General features: G+C 34.5%; 1 protein-coding gene across 3 annotated transcripts; it reads left to right on the plus strand.

Moving 5' to 3' along the window:
• Nucleotides 1-3,552: 3,552 nt before the first annotated feature.
• LOC136844751 (aminoacylase-1-like) lies at nucleotides 3,553-21,432 on the plus strand. 3 transcript variants are annotated; one of them, XM_067113989.1, is made up of 11 exons: nucleotides 3,553-3,800; nucleotides 4,098-4,310; nucleotides 5,550-5,719; nucleotides 6,825-6,996; nucleotides 7,498-7,644; nucleotides 8,728-8,915; nucleotides 10,846-10,998; nucleotides 11,551-11,630; nucleotides 15,454-15,514; nucleotides 19,758-19,948; nucleotides 20,996-21,432. In XM_067113989.1, the coding sequence occupies exons 2-10, from the start codon at nucleotides 4,232-4,234 to the stop codon at nucleotides 19,905-19,907; spliced, it is 1,200 nt and encodes a 399-aa protein (XP_066970090.1). In that variant the 5' UTR covers nucleotides 3,553-3,800; nucleotides 4,098-4,231; the 3' UTR covers nucleotides 19,908-19,948; nucleotides 20,996-21,432. The 3 variants fall into 3 exon arrangements, with proteins under 3 accessions (XP_066970090.1, XP_066970106.1, XP_066970098.1); XM_067114005.1 differs by lacking the exon at nucleotides 15,454-15,514 and adding an exon at nucleotides 12,824-12,884 and having other exon boundaries at nucleotides 3,775-3,800; XM_067113997.1 differs by having other exon boundaries at nucleotides 3,775-3,800; nucleotides 20,978-21,432.
• The last annotated feature ends 4 nt before the right edge of the window (nucleotides 21,433-21,436 follow it).

Here is a 21,436-nt window from a genome sequence, read left to right on the forward strand (position 1 = left end):
CAGGGCTTTCAGAGTCTCTAATGTTAAGTTTTCTATTTTTGTAGGTTTTACACCTGAACAAATGTTCTGTGCTGTCCTCCTCTATTCTGCAGTTATCACAGAGCTCATCCTTATATCTTCCCCGTAGTTAGCTTTCAGGTCCAACATATTCAGCCTGGTTTTCATTATTAAGCATGCATCCTTTGTTTCTAGTTCCCACTAGATCTATTTTCTTCAAAGTGATCTGAATCTCATCTCCATTTTCTTTCTTTTCTCTTCTTCTTTTCTTATCTTGCGTTATTCTTCTCTTGATTTCCTGTTTCAGTTCTTTTTGGCATATTTTCCATTCCATTTATATCTATATTGTACTTTTACCTATCTTTCTATGCCTTTTGTCAGCACAGCCCATGAGAGCTCTTAACTGGTCTTCTACTATTTCTTTGTTAGCCTTTTCTTGTCTGAATTTATAATATTGTGGAATAGCATTATTTTCTTGTATTCAATTCTATGGGCAGCTGGCCATATGCCGGACTCCGCTAAATTTCCCCAGTAGGGCGTGCCCTTTGGCTGTTCGCCACATTCCTCAGGAGGATCCTGTATTGCATTTGCTCTAGAGCGTTTGACTCGTTTTCTGTTAAGTTGCTCCAGGTCTCTCTATGTTGGCAAATAATGTTGGGACCACCACTGTTTCAGAGATCTTTTCCTTACTTCTAATGCCATATTTCCTACTTTCTTTACATCTCCATATTTTCTTATTTCTCTTAGTAGGTACTCTACTTTTTGTTTTTCTCGATTTAATACTTGTTTCTTGTGAACCATTTAGTGTACCCTCTCCTAGGTATTTATATTCGCTTACACTACTAATTGGGCGTTTTTAATTCTGTTCTTATATGGACTGTCTGGCCTTTGTCCTTCTATCTATTATCAGCACTGCTGACTTGCTTGCTTAGTGTTAAATGTGAACTTTTTCAGTTGCTCCAGGCTACAGCAGTTGCCAGTGCCATTTCTATACCTTCTTTCCTGCTGGTGAGGGACATTATATCATCAACAAATATTAGGGACTCTATTTCTATATTCCTTATGATTGTTATGTTCTTTACCGCTTATTTCATTCACTTTGTCTGTTGCTATGCTGCATAGCTCTGGGCCGTAAATTGTACCCTGTCTTACATTTTCTGTATTTCGATAGCGCCTGTTTCTCCGCAGAAGCATCTTATGACTTCTTTGCCGTTCTCATTCATCTTCATATCAACAATGGCATCTTTCCATCCTATCATTTCCCAATCTCTTTAATGCAGTCCTTCAGATCTAGTTTGTCAAAAACATTTATACGCATCTCAAACCATATGTACGTCAGGGCCCCAAGCACTGTGTTGTGTCAATCACTGCGTTCAGGGTTGGAGGTGATCAACTGTGGATCTTCCTTCTATGCCCACCCACATTGGAATCAACTTATCTTTTGATTTATTATTTCGTTTGTTAATTCCATCCTCACTTTTTCAAATACCTTACTTATGTTACTCGTGATAAATATTCCTCTCTTGTTTTTCTAATTCTAATTTGCTTCCTTTTTTGTGAAGTGATAGTATTTCCATTTTCTCCCATTCGTCAGGAGTGTTTAACCCCTCTTCTATTTTGCCCAATTAAAGAGTGCCAGGCTTTCGGTCATTTCTGTCCCCCATACTTTTATCATTATGTTATTTATTCAACTTGACTGTCCGGGAGGTATATTTATTCTTCAGCTTGCTTACTGCTCTTTCTACTTCTTGAATACTTGACCTTTGGATTTTTTCCGTTTTTCTCGTCCCGATAGGGACATCCATTTCTGGTACTGAATATTAATTTCTTCTGCCAGTTTCCCTACTTTATCTTCAGGTCTGTCTAATATGAACAAATCTTTGTAATATTCCATCTTCCTTCCTTTTTTCTCTAATAATATATTCACTTATTAATCTCTCCTGTACTTGCCATAGCCTCTTCTCTTCTGTACTTCTAGACTTTTTGTCCTCTCTTTTGATCTCCTTCTGGCCCCTCATTAGGTCTCTTAATACTTTTGTTTTTTCTTTCCTTTTCTCTTTGCATCTTTTAATTGCCTTATATTTTGTCTAGTTCTGTTTGCCAGTTGGTGTACTTCTTTTACGTCACCTTTTTCTCTTGCTATGTCTACAAGGCTTGTCTGTCTCTGTAACCTTTCAGCTTTCTTATATCTCTACTCTGTATTTTTTTTCATTTCTGCTTCTCTCACACACTATTCTCAGTTCATGACCACTCTCACAGCACAGTGGTCAGGTGTACTCAGTTCAGATGATATTCTGTGAGAGTCATTTCTTTGGTTTCGTCTATTTCATTATCACTGTTCCTTCTTCATCTTCTTCTTTTATCATTACATAATCTATAATAGACTTTTTGTGTTTTTGTATTCTTGTCCATGTTCCTTTGCAATTTCTGATTATTTATCACCATAAGTTTATTTTTGTCTAATAAGTTTCAGCAATTCTTTTCCTCCTTTTGTTACTTCCTCCTTATTGTTAGAGATGATTTTCCCTGTTTTGCAGTTAAAGTCCCAAGGATCATGACTTTTCACTGTTTTTCTTCTGCTTTATTTATTTCTTCTTCTATTGAGGTACATACTTTTCAATGGTCAATTTTGTACTTACTTTCCTGAGGGGCATATATTACGCCTAGTCTTATCTTGTTTGTGCCATTGTTAATGCTGACCCAGATGGATTCGTGAGATATGTTTCTCCTTTGGTTTTGGACTGTGACACTTGCCAGCTCATTTTAAATGCCTGTTATGACTCCTCCTCCATCTTCCTTTCTATTGTTATGAAAATACTTTGTAGCCAGTTATTTCCACATACTCATTTTCATGTAGGTGAGTTTCTATTAAGCACACTATTACTGGGTCCACCTTTTCGATTATTTCTTTTAAGGATTCTAATTTTTGACTTTATGCCCTAATATTTAATAGTATATTCTACAGTTCGTGTATAGTCTTTTTCTTTATACTTCTTCTTGTCTTCTTACATTTGTTTTTGTCTTATCCTCTTTTCTCTCTACTGTCCTCTCCCTAGGTATTTAACCTCTCATGTTGTCTATTATGGGGTTCTTAGTACTTCTGCCCATGACACTGGGTTTGGCTTCTCTACTTGCATATTCCTCATTTCTAAAAAATGGGTCTTGTGCGCCATCTCTCTCTCTCTCTCTCTCTCTCTCTCTCTCTCTCTCTCTCTCTCTCCTCTCTCTCTCTCTCTCTCTCTCTTCTTCTTCTTCTTCTTCTTCTGACTCCTGATTCTAACTTTCATCATCATCATTATCTTCTTTACGCACTTGTTTATCTTTCAGTGTATCTTTCATTATAATTAGCTAGTCTTTAGTCTTTACAGCATCGACCAGAATTCAAGTAGTTCAGCTGCTACGTGGCCTGAATGTTAATCATTCGCTACGGAAACAAAATAAAGTCAACACTGAGTCACGAAGCAGCCTTAATTTTAGTCTTACTTTTTTTCCCTGTTGCATTCTGAATCTTTGCCACGGTCGGGGAGAGAGAGAGAGAGAAGAGAGAGAGAGAGAGAGAGAGAGAGAGAGAGAGAGAAGAGCTGCGGTAATTTCAAGCTTATCAGGGAAGAGGTTGCTTAATAAGGCGCGTGGCTCTCATTTAAGCGATGTAAATTAAAGATCCTGTCGTGCTCCGTGGAATGTATGCAATGCAAAAGAAGCAATGCCAATACTGGTTAATTATCTGAATTCTGGAGACCAGTGCAACTGACTTCTGAAGGTCAGTTTAATCGTGCATCGGAACTGCGGAATTCCACTCTCCGGTAAATGTCATTCCCAAGTTTGTTTGGAATATTTACAGGTTTTTGTCGATACGAATTTTGTGTTGCTTTCTTTTATTTTCATACGAAGCTGAATAACATATATTAGTTAGTTTATCTAATTATATTTTAATAATATAGTAATATAAAAAATTTATGATTGAAAACAATATAATCATGCAAAAATTATGATGAATTGAGTTTTGGAAGTTTTTACAGCCTACCGAACAGTCCAAAGTACCGCTCCCCCTTCCCCCAATACAGCAATTGAACGTAATTCCGTGCTATTATTTTTGGTAGTTGCAGTGTGACGCTTGCCTCGACATCTGATAGTCCTTTGTTGACTGATTATTTGTTGTTCCTTGCCGGCACTGACAGCTCTCGAAGTACCGCCACACTGTCGCTGAGGACTTTCCTGATAACAGGCTGCGATCATGGCTCAAGAGCACCCGTCCGTAACGAATTTTAGAAATTACATCAGAATTAAGACCGTGCAGCCAAATCCTGATTATGGTGAGAATAAACTTAGTGCTTATTTTAATCGCAGGATTGCCTGTATTTTATTTTTAGTGCAGGCTTGGTCGACATCATTTTTTGTAGCATTTTAAACACGTTAGGGTTATTGGTTGTCATTACTATACGCCGTCATAACCGTCCATTCAGTTTAGGGTATTTGCAGTAACTGTAGCGTAGGGTGGACCTGTAATAGGGCAGTTGAACCCTATTATGGCCATAGGATAGGTATGAAAAACATTCTTTTAAGGTGCGAGAATCCCTTGGTTTACCTGGCATAGGCTGTGCTTAGGCAAGTAGCTTAGGCCTAGGCCTGTAATGCGTGCAGATATGGATAAACTATTAAGCAAAATAAGCATGCGCCCTGGACCTCAAGGGAAGAGGGGCCTCTCAGAGTTTTTTCTATTGCCAGATTTACAATGGACCTTGATGCAAACGTTGTAGCTGACTCAGGGGTTCACAGTAATTGAAAAATATTTCATATGATTAATTGCTTTCAACATAAAATACTAGAGTGTTTTACATATTTATCTATATTATTACTGTAGTATATGAAGGAGTTAATAATATTTTCAAATCATCATGTCTTGTGAATACAACAAAAATAGATTGGAATCTATATTATTACTGTAGTATTGAAGAGGTTAATAATATATTTCAGTCTTGTGAATACAACAAAACTGGAATCAGGCAACTGCTACACTGGCCGTAGGGCAACTTCAGCTTGCTGAGTGTTCGTTTTTTTGGTCAAAGTACGTTAAAAATACCAACAGAACCGATTTACGACAAGACAGGCAGGATTCCTTATCCCTGCGAAGTATTGCAGCAGATTTGTTATGTCAGATTTGCACGTAAACTATTGAATATCTCGTTTTTCAAATTTCTCAGAGTATTCATTAAGGAAAACTCTGCAGTCACCCAAATTAATTTTTCTCCAAGGATGTGTGTTGTATCCACTTTGGATTGCATATGTTGTGCTTTCTTTGCTTAAGATTGTTAAAGTTTTTCATGCATACTAATGGTTTTGAGTTATGTTTTACTCTCAGGTGTCCTCAGTGGTCATTTAACTGCATTTATGAAGCAGTATGCCATTAGTAAATTAAAAGGTTTATTTATAGATAAAAATTATTGTACAGCTATTTTATAAGAGCCATTGACATTTTAGTCATCATAAATATAATAACTTGCCTTAAAGAGCAGCATCTGGTAACCATATTTTCTGTTTTTGATTTAAAACAGCATCTTGTACCAAGTACTTGCAAGGTCAGGCTGAAGAACTTGGAGCTGAATTCCAAGTAATTGAATGCATTCCAGGCAAGCCCATTGTGTTGATGACCATTCCAGGAAAAGATCCATCTCTCCCGTCCATCCTTCTTAATTCTCACACTGATGTTGTGCCAGTTTTTCCAGTAAGTGGGGTCTTTACTGTATATATCTTTCAGATATATGCAGTATATAGATATATCTGTTTCTGTGAAGAGAGGTCCTTACTTGATAGGGAATTTACTTCTTTGCAATTTCATGGAGGGTCAGTTGTCACTCAGAATTGTGTTTTTAAAGGACAAAAAATAAAAATTAAGTGTACACATATTCAGTCTTGTATTTGGTAATTGTGATTTGAAAATGCTCAAAATAATGCTCTCTGATTCTTACCCAAAATAACTCTTTATGATTTTTACTCTTATTATTCATATTTGCGAGTAAAGTAAAATTAAATAATAATGTACTGTATATCATTCCGGTCCACTATGAAAGTTAAATATGTAGAACAATTTTGAAGCTCTGGAAATATCAGCATTTGCATAAAACCAATGTATGCAAAGTAATGGGGTTTCAAAAAACAGTCCAGTATTACAACAATAGTCTTTACTGAAATTAAAAACAAATTTTACCAAAATGACAGTAGCAAGTATAATACTTACTCCTCTATCTTCCATTTGGCAAAAGAAAAGAGCTTTCTCAATATATGTTGTCTTATAAACAAAGGTTAATAACCATAATTATTTATATGGATGGCAGAAGATTTAAAAGCTACACACTACTAACATGATTTTGTAAGTTCATGAGGGCTATGCATGGGAATACTTCAGCAAATCCTTTAACATGATGAAGAGAGGTAAAAGTTTGAATCGTAAATTGTCTTATGAACTTGAAACTCATGAGTACAAGACTAAGAGTTTTGGGATTGATTCCATATTATGGTCTTTGAAAAGTTTATTCATGTGAATGTTGTTCATCTTGGGCCTCTAACATGAGCATTCATATTATTTTTGGTCTAAATTGATTCTCTTTGGCTTATAGATTACTTAAATAAACGGCCATATGCAGTGGAAACATCAGGTTTGCCACCTCTGGAAAGAGTTTATATACAGTATATATATATATATGTGTACAGTATATATATACACTTAACAGTAAAGTAATTTCTCTTATTTCCCTTGTATGGTATACATTATTCACTCTGGAGATGCTAATTCCTTTGTTTTTAATGCTGAAAAATCTTTGTTGTTACAGGAACATTGGAAATATGAACCTTTTAGTGCCCATAAGGATGAGAATGGGGACATATATGGACGTGGCACACAAGACATGAAGTGTGTGGGCATCCAGTACCTGGAAGCTCTGAAGCGCCTTCGTAAAACTGGAGCCAAATTCCTCCGAACAATTCACTTATCTTTTGTTCCAGGTATGTTTGATTTTGTGGTTTTAAGTGTGAGAAGATTTATTCGAAGTATGTTCTAATTCATGTGCATTTTCTTTACTATATTATCTGAAGATTTTATGGAACCACAACTTTTTCATGAATATGCAAGCTCTTTGTGTGGCATGTGTGATGCCCAGAGCAATGCTTAGGGTTGAAGCAGATGATATAATAAAAAAATAATTGCTTCACAGTATGTTATGGCTTGTTATAGCAAACATTTTGCATATGTCTTGGCTGTCACAGAAACATCTAAGGATTTTATTTCAGTCATTTATGTGTTCTACAGCATGTCAAGCATTTGTATGTGGCTTTAAATTTGTGTAGTAGTCAGACAGCTCACATCATTTTCTTGATATGATGACTTTATTCGGGCATTGAAATGTTTTTATTCTTAACTTTAATATAGTCATGAATTTTACTGAAATACTTGTGGAACTTTCAACATTTAGTAATGAATGATTCAAATGATACATTGTTTTAAAGAGGAGGAAGTAGGCGGTGCTGACGGCATGGGAGAATTTGTCAAGACTCCAGTTTTCAAGAAACTGAATGTTGGCTTTGGCCTCGACGAAGGCTACGCAAATCCCACGGAGAAATTTACCATCTTCTATGGAGAAAGAACACCATGGTGTAGGTATTTAGTTTTTGCTCTTTGAATGCCTCACGTGTACTAGAAATATTTTTAATGTAAAGTTAAAGCCATTATCTCTAGAGAGATTGTACATAATGACATGCTTGTTATCTGCTTGACTGCTTTTATGTAGTGGCTGTAGCCATGGTTTGAAATTTTTTCCCTGCATTGTTTCTAAGATTTTGCATTTTTTGTATTTTTAAATGTTATTGACAGAAGGCAGATCCAAAAAGATAGTTCATTATACAGAGTATTAAATGTTTATGTACATTTCCTTTTTAATACTAGTAATTATCAGTTTAAATTACTGAACACTAGTTGATTAATTAATTTCATGTATGTGGATGATAGAAATGACAGTGAGACATTTTGATTTAAAAGTACAACATTGTTTTACAATTTTTGTACTGTGTTGAAAATAGTTTACACTGATAGTGCTTCATATCCTGAAAAAGCTTAATTTTAAGTAGCTTTTACTATGTTAATGCTGTTGAAGGATTTCAACATGATCTACTCCGTTAATGTAAATGGTGCAGGTAACAACGTTGCTAAAAGCTTTCCAGCATTAATACAGTATATAATTTTGTCCATATTCCTACCTGGCAGTTTAGTTCTTAGATTTACTTTGAAAGATGATTACAAACTAAAGGTAAATAAAACTGCTTTTTCTCACAGAAGCAGAATTGTAAGTTTTTTTATTTTATATGGAAATGATTTATCCGGACGACTGAGTCTCCTCTTATAGGGCTGGTGCAAAAAGTGTTTTCTTAAAGGATAAGTAAGATAGAGTTAAAGGAAGTTGGGCAGCTAATTAAGAAGAGACTAAAGGAAATGAATGGAATGAAAAAGGCAGAAATGAGTGCAACGGCAGGTGAAAGGGATGTTGCAAAGAACTTTGCTTGCGATACAGTTCGCTTCCTTTGTTCATTTTAATAAGAGAAATCATAATTTTAATATGGGGTATATTCTAATGCATTATGTTATAAGGTTTATTTGTTAGCATGGTAATTAAAATTTCTAAACCGGCAGATACATGTTGAGAGACTGCATGGTGATAAACTTGTTTACAAATTTCTTTCAAGGGATATTTGTACGATGTCCGGGTCAACCTGGCCACGGCTCACAGTTCTTGCCCAACAACTCGGGAGAGAAGTTGCGGAAAGTGATTAATTCATTTATGGCATATCGGGAAGAGCAAAAGAAGCTTCTCAGTGCAAATAAGAGCCTTAGGCTTGGAGACGTCACTACTGTGAACCTTACTATGCTACAAGTAAGAGTGTGAAGACTGAATTTTTAGTTATCTGTTTGAGTGCAAGAAATATTTTTTCTAACTGTGCATTTCTTACAACCTTTAATCTGAAAGCTTTCTTGTCAAGAAAACAGGTTTTGACGTAGGAAAACTATTTATATAAAAAGATGTTTTGCAATTACCTGCACAGTATTTTTAATTGCCAGCTATAACAAGCACATTTAAGATTGATGATAACTTATTCTAGCAGTTGCACCATCCATCTAAAAGATGAGTAGAATTGCTAAGAACAGCCTGCTTGTTCATCTGAATAATAATAATAATAATAATAATAATAATAATAATAATAATAATAATAATATCATGAGACTTCGTAACTGAATTCCATTGCACATTTTCTCTAGTTTGGTATGTGAATGTCAGTTTTGGATTTTCGCTCACTTATAGTGATCAGGGCAATTATACTGACATGCTTTTTTATTGTAATGATTTGTGGTAATCATTTTAGTTTGTGAGTATGGAATTCCAGCACAGTATATTAAATGGATAATTGTAAGTCTTGCACAAGACCATTTTAACTTTACTTCGTGGAGTAATTGGTTGTTGGCAGACAAGAGTGAGCAGAGATTATCTTTTTTTAATCAACATTAATACTGATCATTAAGTGACTAACAGTAGAGAGTTGTTGACTGCATTTTTAGCAAGCCTAGACTCATGGTATCTGCCTTTGAACAGAATAGTGTTGTTTTTAGTTGTCAGTAGTAGGGGTTAGATATAAAATGAGTTCTCCCCATTGTCTTTTGTGTGTTTTGTCAAAATTCCCATAGTCTCTAGGTCTTTATCACTGATTTTACAGCTATTTTCATAGCCTTTGTACAGGTCTTTGTTGTGCTAATTTTGTATCAGTTGCCTTTTATCTAACTGTCCCTCATTTTTCCTCATTTTCTCATTACGTGTCCAAACCATCTCAGCCTTTGAGATCTTGGCCTATTTTCCAGTTTCTGGACATTACATTTCTTCACCACTTCTCATTCATAACATGATCTTTTCATTGCACTCTGGCTATGGATTTTTTGCATTCCTGTTCACAGCACAAAACAGCACACCAAAAAACAAGGTATTGTTTGTAAGGTGAAGTATCAAGTGATATTTGATATTGATGCTACAGGTTTCAGATGGTTTTGCCTGTGTAGATGAAATGGAACTTCTTAGGATTTTGTTATTGATTACAAAGTGGCAGTTTTAGTCTAGACCTTCCTCAGAAGATATCACGTCAGTTTCAAAAGAGAATTTTTAATATTGTCTTTAGTGACTATTGCTCTAGAATTAGCATGTCTCATTTCTTGAGGTGCCATATTGTTACACTTCCAAGCAACCAGCTGTCTAATTTTCTTTACATTACAGCGGTGTTATGCTTATTACTTGTACAGTCTAGGAAAGATTTTAATTTTATTTTAAAGGATCTTTTTACAGTTATTTATTTTTTACATGCATTTTTAAATTTCTTGTTCCATATACAGTATGGACATTCTATATTGTGGAGGACTGTTTAATAAGTTAATGGCCTCTGTTGCTTGTTCAATAAGATTGCTGCCACATGTTGGATAGCACTTAAGATTTATGCGAGTGACAACACTTTGTACATCATGGATACAGAAAAATTTATAATGTGATTGTTTCAAGAACACTAGGGTTTTTTTATGTTTGTTTATGCATTTTCACTTTAGATAAAACTATTTGGTGGATTTTCAAATATCTTTCATTTGTCCTCGCAGTTTTGGCATTTTCTGATGAGAGATGATCTTATTTATTTAACCCGAGTTACATTACAAATATTTATTGAATACCTTGAAATAATTGTGCTTTGATGTGGTAATAACATTGTTGATGCCCTCAAGATTACAATTTGAATTTATGTCACTGTACATTCAGGTAAAAACTTCTGTTGTAGGGTGGTGTTCAGTTCAACGTGGTCCCTTCAGAACTCTCTGTGGGATTTGATGTTCGCATTGCTCCTACAGCTAATCTAAAAGAATTTGAAGAGATGGTCAAGAAGTGGTGCAGGGAGGCCGGAGATGGTGTTACATATGAATTCAGGCAGAAGGTCAGTTTTGCCTTTGTTTTCAATCATTGATGACTCTATAAAAATTTTGGTGTGGCAGTCATTGAGAAGAAAGAATAGTTTATGGGAAAAGATGAAAATACACAGTTGGATATTTTTTCAGTAAGTAATGATAAGCAATGATATGTGGGGCAAATAAAGTCGCCTGATATTTGAGACAATAATAAAATTGTAAACAGTTCAAAGTAAGATAGTAAATGGAGCAATAGTAGCTACAAAAAACAAAAGGCTTATACAGAACAGCTGGACCATAATGGATTATTGGTGACTACAAAAATAATGTTGAAGAATGTAACATTGTTTTGTTGGATATTCCTGACCTGAACATAAAATACTGGGATAAAACATTACTCTGCAGTATTTGTTGTTGTTTTTGTTTTAAATGGACAAATAAGATATTCTGGTAGTGGTTTGAAATATATTTTATAGAATTTTTGTTCATTTCTTGATTTTGCTGTGATCTTTCAAGATCTTTAAGGGCTGATCATTGAAGAATCGGGTGATTTTGCTTACTGAGTAAGTGTGTATTTACAGGCTATGTGTCAAAATACAACATGTGTAGAGGATGGGAAGAGTCCTTGGTGGGATGCCTTCAGTGCCGCATGTAAGCAGGAGTAAGTATTTCTATGTTTTTATGAATTACGGTTAGTAATATTAGTTGAAATTAGTCTTCACATTGTGCAGAACTTACAACGAAATTAGTCTTCACATTGTGCAGAACTCATGTTGTAAGTTGATTTCATATTTGCTTGTTGAGCACATTCCTGGTAGCAATTATTACAATAAAAAGGGAAATCATCATAGCTTCTTTGGTCAAATACATGAAAACACAACAGTTAGAAATTTTGAAATACCTGTACCAGCAAAGATCGGAAGATATATAAAATGTAAAAATGACGTGAGAAAGGTAAAATGTATCTGTCAGAAAAGCATGAAGAATAAGTGCTTTGGTAATACCAGAGACAGTTAATATTAATGTGCTGTGGGAACAAGTACCATTAACATACACTCTATGAAAAGGTATATTGGACACATATTTGTTCTAAGAACAATTGGGAACTCTTCTTTGATAACATTTCTTGCACTTTTGGAGTACAGTTGTGGCATTGTGGTGAGAAGATGTGAACAATTGCTTTTACTATTTTTCTGTTACTGATGTGATTGTGTCTTTGTGGACATGAAATTGGAATTGTTTGTCCTAACTTCTTACCAACAATTTGTGTAGTTACAATTTTCACCAGGTGTTGTGGTCTTTTGCAGAAGCCCTCAGTCAACCTTGTCCTAATTATTGCTTTGAGCATGTGTAATATGGCTCTAAAGTTTTTTAGAGTTGCCCACTAAATTGTTTGTTAAAACGATGTTGATATAGATAATTATGTGGTGTTGCTCAGTATTCAGTAATGCAAACTAATGTAGCCTAGTTTGATTCATAAGCTGGAAAATTTGGGAAAGTGACCAACAAATTACAAGTTCTATGATTGCCTATAGATTCCACCTCATTAAAATCTGGGGTAAGCACTCTCATCTTGATGTTTGTATCACGTAAATAGTATTCACAGAGTTCAAGTTATAGATTCTCTGGGGTTTATCTGCTTTTTATTGATAGGGCTTTGAAAGCTAGAATGTATTCAGCTTACAAAGAAATAAGGTCAGGTAGAAAGATAATGAATTGCCTTAATGTCATATCTTGTATGAGTTCTGGGCTAGATGATGGTGAAGGTGACATGCATATGAATTTTTTTTATTCCTCACAAAGTATGATATTCAAATGTTAGAATCCTCCAGAAGTTTCACTCATTATTTTCAGGGATGTTGAACTAGTGAAGGAAATATTTCCAGCCTCTACTGATTCAAAATACTTGAGAGAGGTGAGACTATTTAGAATGTGCTAGGAGTCAGATTTCAGTTTGGATGCTTCGTAGTTTTTTCTTATTTCATTGTGTAGTTTCTGAGGCTGTCCATAATGCCTACTAATCAATTTTCTTATTTGCATGACTTTTTTTTTTCCCCTCAAAAGATGCTCATTCTGGTCCGAGCATTTTGCTGCTGATTTGTTCTAATTGCAGCTTGTGGATGATATGCCAGATCATTTGGAGTAACTGGGAGGTGCTTGTGTGTTAAATTCCTATATGTGTACACTATTACCTTGTTCTTTTGAAGTCCTTAAAGATTATTGACCAATTATTTTAGAATTGATACTGTACGTTGACGACAGAGTATGAAAATCATTATTATATGACAAAATTATGAGCTTCAAGTTAACATTTAGATTTGTACTGCATTACATATAAGTAAATTAATATTCATCAGTTGTATCACATATCTAGTTATGTATGTAACATGGTAATGGTTTGCTATTTGGACATGTACATGGAAAAAATTGTACATACCATCCATTATCCTTGCATGTAGGATCCCCAGCTGAAATGAACATTCTTATTGGCACAGGAATTTTGTTGGGCTTCAACCTAATTATATATTGTGATGTACATCCACCCATTCTGTTCCCTTTCCTCCAATTTCATGCTTACACATCTGTTGAAGATCCAAGCTTTGTACTGAAAAATAAGGTTGAGAGATTAAGGAACATAACTTTCTAGAGGGGGTACCTCTCACTTCTAGAAGACATGACAGGGCTCAAGAACATTAAAGACATGAGATTACAGCTTCGAAACAAACTCTTGAAAAGAAATTTCACATTTTTTGTGATAACATTTATTATTATTACAAAGTTGTTTGACCTGTCCCAAATTTATTTTGGAATGAGGAGTAACAGTTGGAAAGTTTTTGAAGGAAGTGGATGGAAAGTAAAAAATGGAAAGCAGTGAAGTTAGGCTGAAGGAAAAGTGTGAAGGACCTGAAGGTGATTCTCTCTGTGGAGTGATAATTGTAAATTGAGTTTTCATTGGGTTAATTTAAAAGTCAAATGTTTGAAGAGGTTTGATTTGTTGAACATTTGGTATTGTGCTGCATTTGGTGCTTGTTTGCAAAGCATTTGAGGGTGTACAGTTTTGTTAGTTTTAGAGAACTTATGTTTGATTGTTAACTAGAAGCTCTTGAATTCCATCCACAGTGCAATAGACCAAGTAATCACAAAGAGCTAAACATACCAGCAAACAGTATAACAAACTATATAATAACTCTAACTATGTAATAACAATGATCTTAAAAGTGTTTATTACAGTTAACATTATGATTTTCTCATTAACATTTTGCATTTCCATCAGATTGTTTGTAATTCCTGATCTTAAGAATTGCTCAGCGCTGTTCATTCTTATACTAGGTTGTCTGACTGACATTCCACTTTGAAGCCAAGATATTTTTTTACTTAGAGAATCATCAGTGCCAGTCGTAGTTTCTTTTTGCAGGTTGTAACAAAAATGAAAATTTTTTAATGAGCAGTAAAGGCATTGACTAATGATCACCAACTCTGAAAAAGTTATCACAGAAAATCATCCATATCTGCTAGGCGGCTGAGCTACAGTATGTGATTTTGTGACAGGATTAGAGCTGCATCCTTATGGTATTACTGTAGTTGGGGCATTAAGTGATGAAGGTACTACATTGCTCCTTGGAGAGTAGGTTTCAGTTGAGCTCCCAAAAAGGTGAAAAAATTTTACATGTTATTTTTGATGTGTGAGGGAACTATTCTGAACCTTACTTTAAAGATTGTTACATGAAGATGCATATTGCATCAGCCTAAATGGGATTTTACAAAGCAATAATTATGAATCTCCCTTAACATGTACCATTTCTAATCTCTGTACTTCAGTTACAGTACATCTACGGAACTTGGGATAAGATACAGCAGTAAATGTTTTGATTTTGTTTCATAATTTAGGTGTTATGTGTGCATGATTATATTTAGGTTTTGCTAGCACTTAGTGCTCATGTTTTTCATCATTTGCGGAGTCCATACAGCATGATACTATTCTCTTTCACAGTAAGCCGTGCATTTTGCTTTGTAAAATCTTCATACTTTGCAATAAACAGGTTGAATATGTCCATTTCAGCCCCATTGATCTTTGATGCCTTTGCTTTGTACAATGGCATCCAGTCGCACCAACTTTACAGAACAGAATCTAGATGCCTTCACTATATGAGGCCTCAAATTTTTTTTGTGTTGCTCCATAGAATAAAGATGCTGCTGTGTTGCTCTCATAGGATTCAGCTTCTAAGTGGTTTAAATGACTGAAGGATATCTTCAAGATTCTGGGAAGTGAATGTTTATTGATATTGGTTAACAATTATGTTACAGGTCGAGTTGGTGATTTGTGTCAGTTGATGTGGCTTTTTCATTCGGAATAGGAGTGTATAGGAATCAATGGCCTTTTAAGCAAAAATTTGGAATTTTGCTGTAGTAAATAGTTTTTAATTTTCCTGAAATTCTAAAAACTACACAGTAGGTTAATCCAGAATTCTTTCCTTCTTATTCAGGGGCGTACAACTTGACAAGGAGATATTTCCTGCCGGGACTGATAGTCGATTTTTAAGAGAAGTAAGTTTAACATTTCATGAACTCTTTTCATATAGAAATTTAGCCAATCAATCTGACATTTTTATATGCATTCCCTTTCAGAAATATTCAGCTTATAAAAGAAATATTTCCTGCTGGTACTGATGCATTCTTTTTAAGAGAAGTAAGTTTATACATGGTAATTCTATTTTTTGTATTTTAAAGTCAGGGAATCATCACATTTGATGGAATTGCACTCAGCCTTACCCCCGTTGCGCAGTGGGGTTTTTCTTATTCCTGCTTGCCTGGTGTAGGTGCACAAAAATAATTCTTCGCAAGGTATTTTATTTTGCTGAATCAAGATAAAGCCATATTTTCGTGGATAAAACTAACTTGGATAAACAAACTTGGAAAAATAGAATGTTTCTGATACAATTCACCACTTTCTTAAGTACTTTCAACAGAGATCTGTTGGAATCAGTAGATGGTGTCAGTGAGATAGGAAACTGAGCTCCAGCCAAACTAAAAGGCTTTTCAAAAGGTATATTTTACACTGTTCCTACTCACTGAGAAGAACCCTAAAAGAGTTCAGAGGTCTGGTTAAACAAATCATTTATAACTAACTAACCTACTCACTGATTCTGATTCTTTTTACAAAAGGACACAGTAAGGCTAAATTCCACTGTTAAATGTCAGAGATATATAACTTCAAATTTAGTCATCCAGAATAAGAGTTACTGTCAACTCCAAGTCTTTTTTAATGGACTTAAAAAAAAATAATTATCAAATATTTCCAGAGGGGTAGGTACTGTACTACTTGCTTTTTGTTTTACCCAATAAGAATGGTTCTTTCATCACTTTTAAGTGTAAAACAGCCCTGAAAAGTAATCAATATTACAATTAAAAATTGTTTGAGTGGTAAATATTATGTTTTAGATGTGGAAAACCACCCTAACTTACCCTTTGAATAGCTGATATACCTTCAAAATATCAGAATTAAGGTTTATGCTAATTTACATTCTATAACCATCTAACTTTAGTCTGGAAGGTATATTTGAACCGTCCGCGGCATGTAGCCCCCGCCCTGGTTTTAAAAGAGTGCAACATCATAACCCATTTAAAGGGACGTGATGCAGTATATACCTTCCATCGAAGTAGCAACCACTATTTTTGCCTTTCTCGATAATATTTTGTGTGATTATCTAGTGTTTTCTGGCATCTCTCTCTACTCCAACATTCACCAACCACCGAGTCTTTAGCAGTGACAGCAGTGCACAAGTGTTGCCACTTTGTGGGTTTTTACCCACAAATCTGTGGGTAGGCAAGCTGTTTGTGGGCGAGCCATTTTACTTCATATTTGTGGGTATTTGGGGTATTTGCAGGACAAACGAAATACACTTATTTAAATTTATCAGTATCTGTCAATATGTCCTGGGAAAGTACTTTGAATATTCCATAACTGTAGCAGGGCATAACTGAAACTGTGTTCCTGTCTCGATCATGTTCACGGAAGTTGACATGTCTGGGGTGCTCTGCAAATCTGCCCTCTGCTGGGCCTGCCCTCCCCTCACTCAGTGGAGTTTGAGCCCTAGTCAACAACCTTGTGTTTCCCAATTTTTCCCGAATTCAAGCTGCTGCACTGTTGGTGTCATGAGTGATAAAAAATGCACTCAATATTCAATACCTGAATATCCTAGGCAGCAAGCTACATCTATTAGGTGCACTATTCAGTATTCAAATATGTACAGTAATAGTTTAAATAACTTACTAACAAATATTGACATAAAAACATTGTGTGCCTGTGTTTTGAGGTGCCATATAGCCTACTGTAGAGTATTGGTGAGACCCAATATCACGAGTAATGGGCCTACACAATAACATACACACATATAGTGACGTGCAGTATCATTTTATACACACACACACACACACACACTCACACAGTGTAAGATATTATATTTCCACAATTACAAACAAAAATAATGAAGATATTTAAAAGCGCAGAACAAAAAGAAAAAAATTGGGGAGAGAGACAGAGAGAGAGAAGAGGGATGCTGACAGTGGTGGACCTGAACACATTATCAAGATGAGTTGGCAGCAGTAATCTGTAGTAAGTATTAGAATTACAAGAATATCTGTAGTCTGTAGAATCAATATATGTTAAAGAAAGCTGTGTGTGATAATAACACAGCATTCTTTAATGTATATTAATTCTGTGAACAACAAAATTTCTTGTAATTCTAGGTATACTGCACTGAAAATCTCAAACCTTGCTCCGACATGGTACTGAAAACTTGAAAGCCATATAACTCAAAACACTACTCTTTTGGATTCAGATATTTGCCAGAATTCTAAAAATAATAGAAGCTTCTTGAAACTGGTCATGTGTGCGCATATTGGATGTGTCTTTCTCGTGTAATTTTTTTTTTGATAACGTGAAAAATTATAGTGCTAGAAGGAATTTCATTAAGGAAAATGCTGTTTTCGTGACATCACGCGCAACGTACGTTTTACGACTTGTATATCTGTATCTATTTGAGATTTTAAGAAAATGAAATTACATAGAAAATTAAGTAAGTCTAGGGTAAATAATAAGATTGCAATAAGTGTGTGACGTCATACGACAGACGGACAGATGTTCATATCGCATTCTTATGCTTACATGAAGTTGGCAATGATATTATAATTGTACCCTGAAAGTATCAAGTTGAAATATTAAATACAGTGTACTTATTTTTTATTAATATTTTTGTGTCAGAGGGTATGGTATGCCCTTAAGTTCCATTCCAACCTTGCAAGGTTGTAAAATAATACAGTATAGTTGAAAGTTTGATGTAATGAATTGGTGACATTAGCAGGGAAATACTTTACCATAATTAAGGCAATGCCAGACTGTGATTGGTTGCACGTACACAACATTTAAGAACAACAAGTTTTGAAAATGCATATTAACTGTACTCTTGTACAGTGACTTTTGTTTATTAGGCTTGAGATGTGAAATCTGTTTCTTTTTACAAAATCACAGAATTAGCCTTCCTAGTCTCAGTGGCAGTTAAACTTGATGAGCATCCATGGCACTGCTTGAAAAAAGTATTTTATTATAAAGGAAAAAAAGATTTTTAGTACTGTGGCTGTGAAAACTTTTAACTTGCAACTAAAAAATGCTGGAATTATAGGTTTCCTAATGTGATGACTCATGCAAAAGATAGCTTAGAAGGAAATCTCATAATTTTGAAGCTATACCTCTTCAATATTTTTTATGAATGCTCATTTTATTTTTTTTGCGTTTGTTTATAAATGGTATACTGTATACCAGTTCAGTTAGCACCCATATTGCGGAGGGTTTACTGCTAAGTAGACTAAAATGTTACACTTCCTCCAAGGTCTGGCTTTCTACCATAGCATGGCCCTTTCTTCACTGTATACTCATAAATTGTGAGCAATGAAAATACCTTGTTCCTTTTACATTCTGCAGTTGTGAGTATTTCTTGTTACTCAAATGTTGGATTGAGCGCATACTATTGCTTTAGCTCTTGCACCTCACTCGAGAATATGGTTAATTTTCTGAATAATAGTAAGAAGAAGCAGCCTTTCAGGAAGTATCAGATAAAGATCAACAGAGATAACAGAAAATTAAAAGGTGGTTTAGGTGAAGACCTAGACCAGATGGGAATTCAGGTACAAAATTTCTTAGGAAAAGGTAGAAAGAGGGCTTGTTTTGCATCTGAATTGTAAATAATTTCTGACAAGATTGGTAATGGCAGTTGTATAAGTGAAAATTAAATTAGAATACAGTACCATTTAAATAGACCAAATGGGAATTCAGTACAACATTTTCTAGAAAAAAAGTGAAGAGGGCTAATTTGGCATCTGAATTGTAAATATTTCTGACAAAAATGTTAATGATGGCATATGTATAATTGAAAATTAAATTAGAATACAATACTATTTAAACAATGAAATGTTCTTAAGAAAATGATAAAATAAAAGAAATTAAAGTAGGAAAAGGGCAGAGAATGCAAAGTATAAAGAGTTCAGTTACCAAACGTCAAGATGTAATGGCAAAGTTTCTTCAGTGTCCTCCCCACCTCCCAGCTGCGTAACATATATTTGTTCTTGTGTTTGGTTGAATTTTATAATTATAAATATTACCTTGCTCCTTAATAAAATAAACTTTGAGGTACAGTATGTATATATTTTTTTAATACTGTCCTTCTTTTATCAGTTTATTGCCGAGTAAAATATTTTATGACTTGGTAACTGATGATTTCTCTTTTCTTATTAGCTTAACATCCCGGCCCTCGGATTTTCCCCCATGAACAAAACACCAATTCTTCTCCATGATCACAATGAATATCTGAATGAGAACATTTTCCTGCGAGGAATAGAGATTTACATGACCATTCTTCCTGCCGTTGCAAATCTGAAAATCTGAGGTTGGGGAAATCGTAAATTCTTGAAGTGACAGCACTACAGGTATGTATAATTTTTACAACATACTGTATTCCATTAGGTATTCATCAAACTTGTAGAATTGGTTGCTATACACTCTGCTAGCTATTTTATGTAAGGGAAAGTATGTAATCTTCACTTCTGTGCTGTAAGAAAAATATTGTCATGATTTTTTATTTTTTTTAATATTCAGAAGAAAACCTTAAAATTAGGGATTTAATTTATTGGAATGTGTTGCAGGCTGAGTCAGACTGAAGTTTAGGGACAAATTGAGAGAAATTTTCTGTCATTTAGGGTTACAGTACAGACACCACCCTACTTAAGAACATTCAACTTACAAACATTGATACAAGTAGACATGATTGCAAACTAAAATTGTGCTCAGAGTACTCCCCTTTGTCACCCATAAGTTCAGATTTTGTTTTGCGTGTTTATTCTACACATACAGTACTGTATGTAAAGTGTATTGTGGTTTAGGGAGAAAAATAATACAGTACTGTATTGATTTTATATCATACTGTACTTAAATAGGCATGAAGAGTACAGTAAGCAAGTTACAAACAATTCAGCACACAAACAGCCGTCTGGAACATAACTCGTTTGCAAGTAGGGTGGTGTCTGTATCCAAATTTTCATTGAAGTTAAAATTGAGTCGCAAATAATGGTCACAAGATATTTTTTTTAAGTTTAGCTACCAAGAATGAGCGTCAGTATATTTTTGCAAGTATTTTGAGTGGATCGGTTTGGTAGCAAAATCTTTAGTGTTAATTCTAAAATGTTCTGCTCATTTAGTTTCTAAAACACCACGAATAGGGTTAAATAACGTTGTGTGACAACCAGCATTTTAGTTTTCAGAAGGTATCATGAACTTTTGATATTTATTAGGAGTTTCAGGGATTAAATACTGCAACATACCTTGAAAAACTTGTTTATACCTTCTTTACATTATTTAAACAATTTGAGTACAGTATTGAAATTCCAAAATAGTAGCATGAAATTTCATAAAAGCAAATTGCAACGCATAATCTTAACTCATCGTTGTATATGTTCTAGTCAGATTTTCCTTCACAGAAGCAGACATCAATTGCATTCTACATTTGGTGTAATTCTGTATCTTCATCTTGTGCCAGAAAAGGCTTCAACTGGTTTTGTGAGTGCTACAAATTTTTTCAGAAAAAAATTTGAAACCGACATTGATGTAATGTCTTTGGTTAGAAAGGTTATGTTCAGTTAATTTTTGCATCTTTCTGCTTCATCATTTTACCAGTACTGTATAGTATTTGCAGTAAACAATTCTGGGGTTGCAGTTAGAATTAAATCTTAAATTAAAAAACAAATTTTTTTGAATGATTGACTTTTAATAAAAATATTGTTAGAGGGGTATTACTAAAGTAATATAGTACATGTTATTTTTCATTTTCATGTAATAAATGCTCATGTCCATTGTAAAGCATTTTTATCTAAAAAGAGTCCAATAAAAAATTGCAAATAAATGTTTACAATCAGAAGGGA

The sequence above is a fragment of the Macrobrachium rosenbergii genome, chromosome 2 (assembly GCF_040412425.1).
Source record: "Macrobrachium rosenbergii isolate ZJJX-2024 chromosome 2, ASM4041242v1, whole genome shotgun sequence".
Taxonomy (NCBI): Eukaryota; Metazoa; Arthropoda; class Malacostraca; order Decapoda; family Palaemonidae; genus Macrobrachium; species Macrobrachium rosenbergii.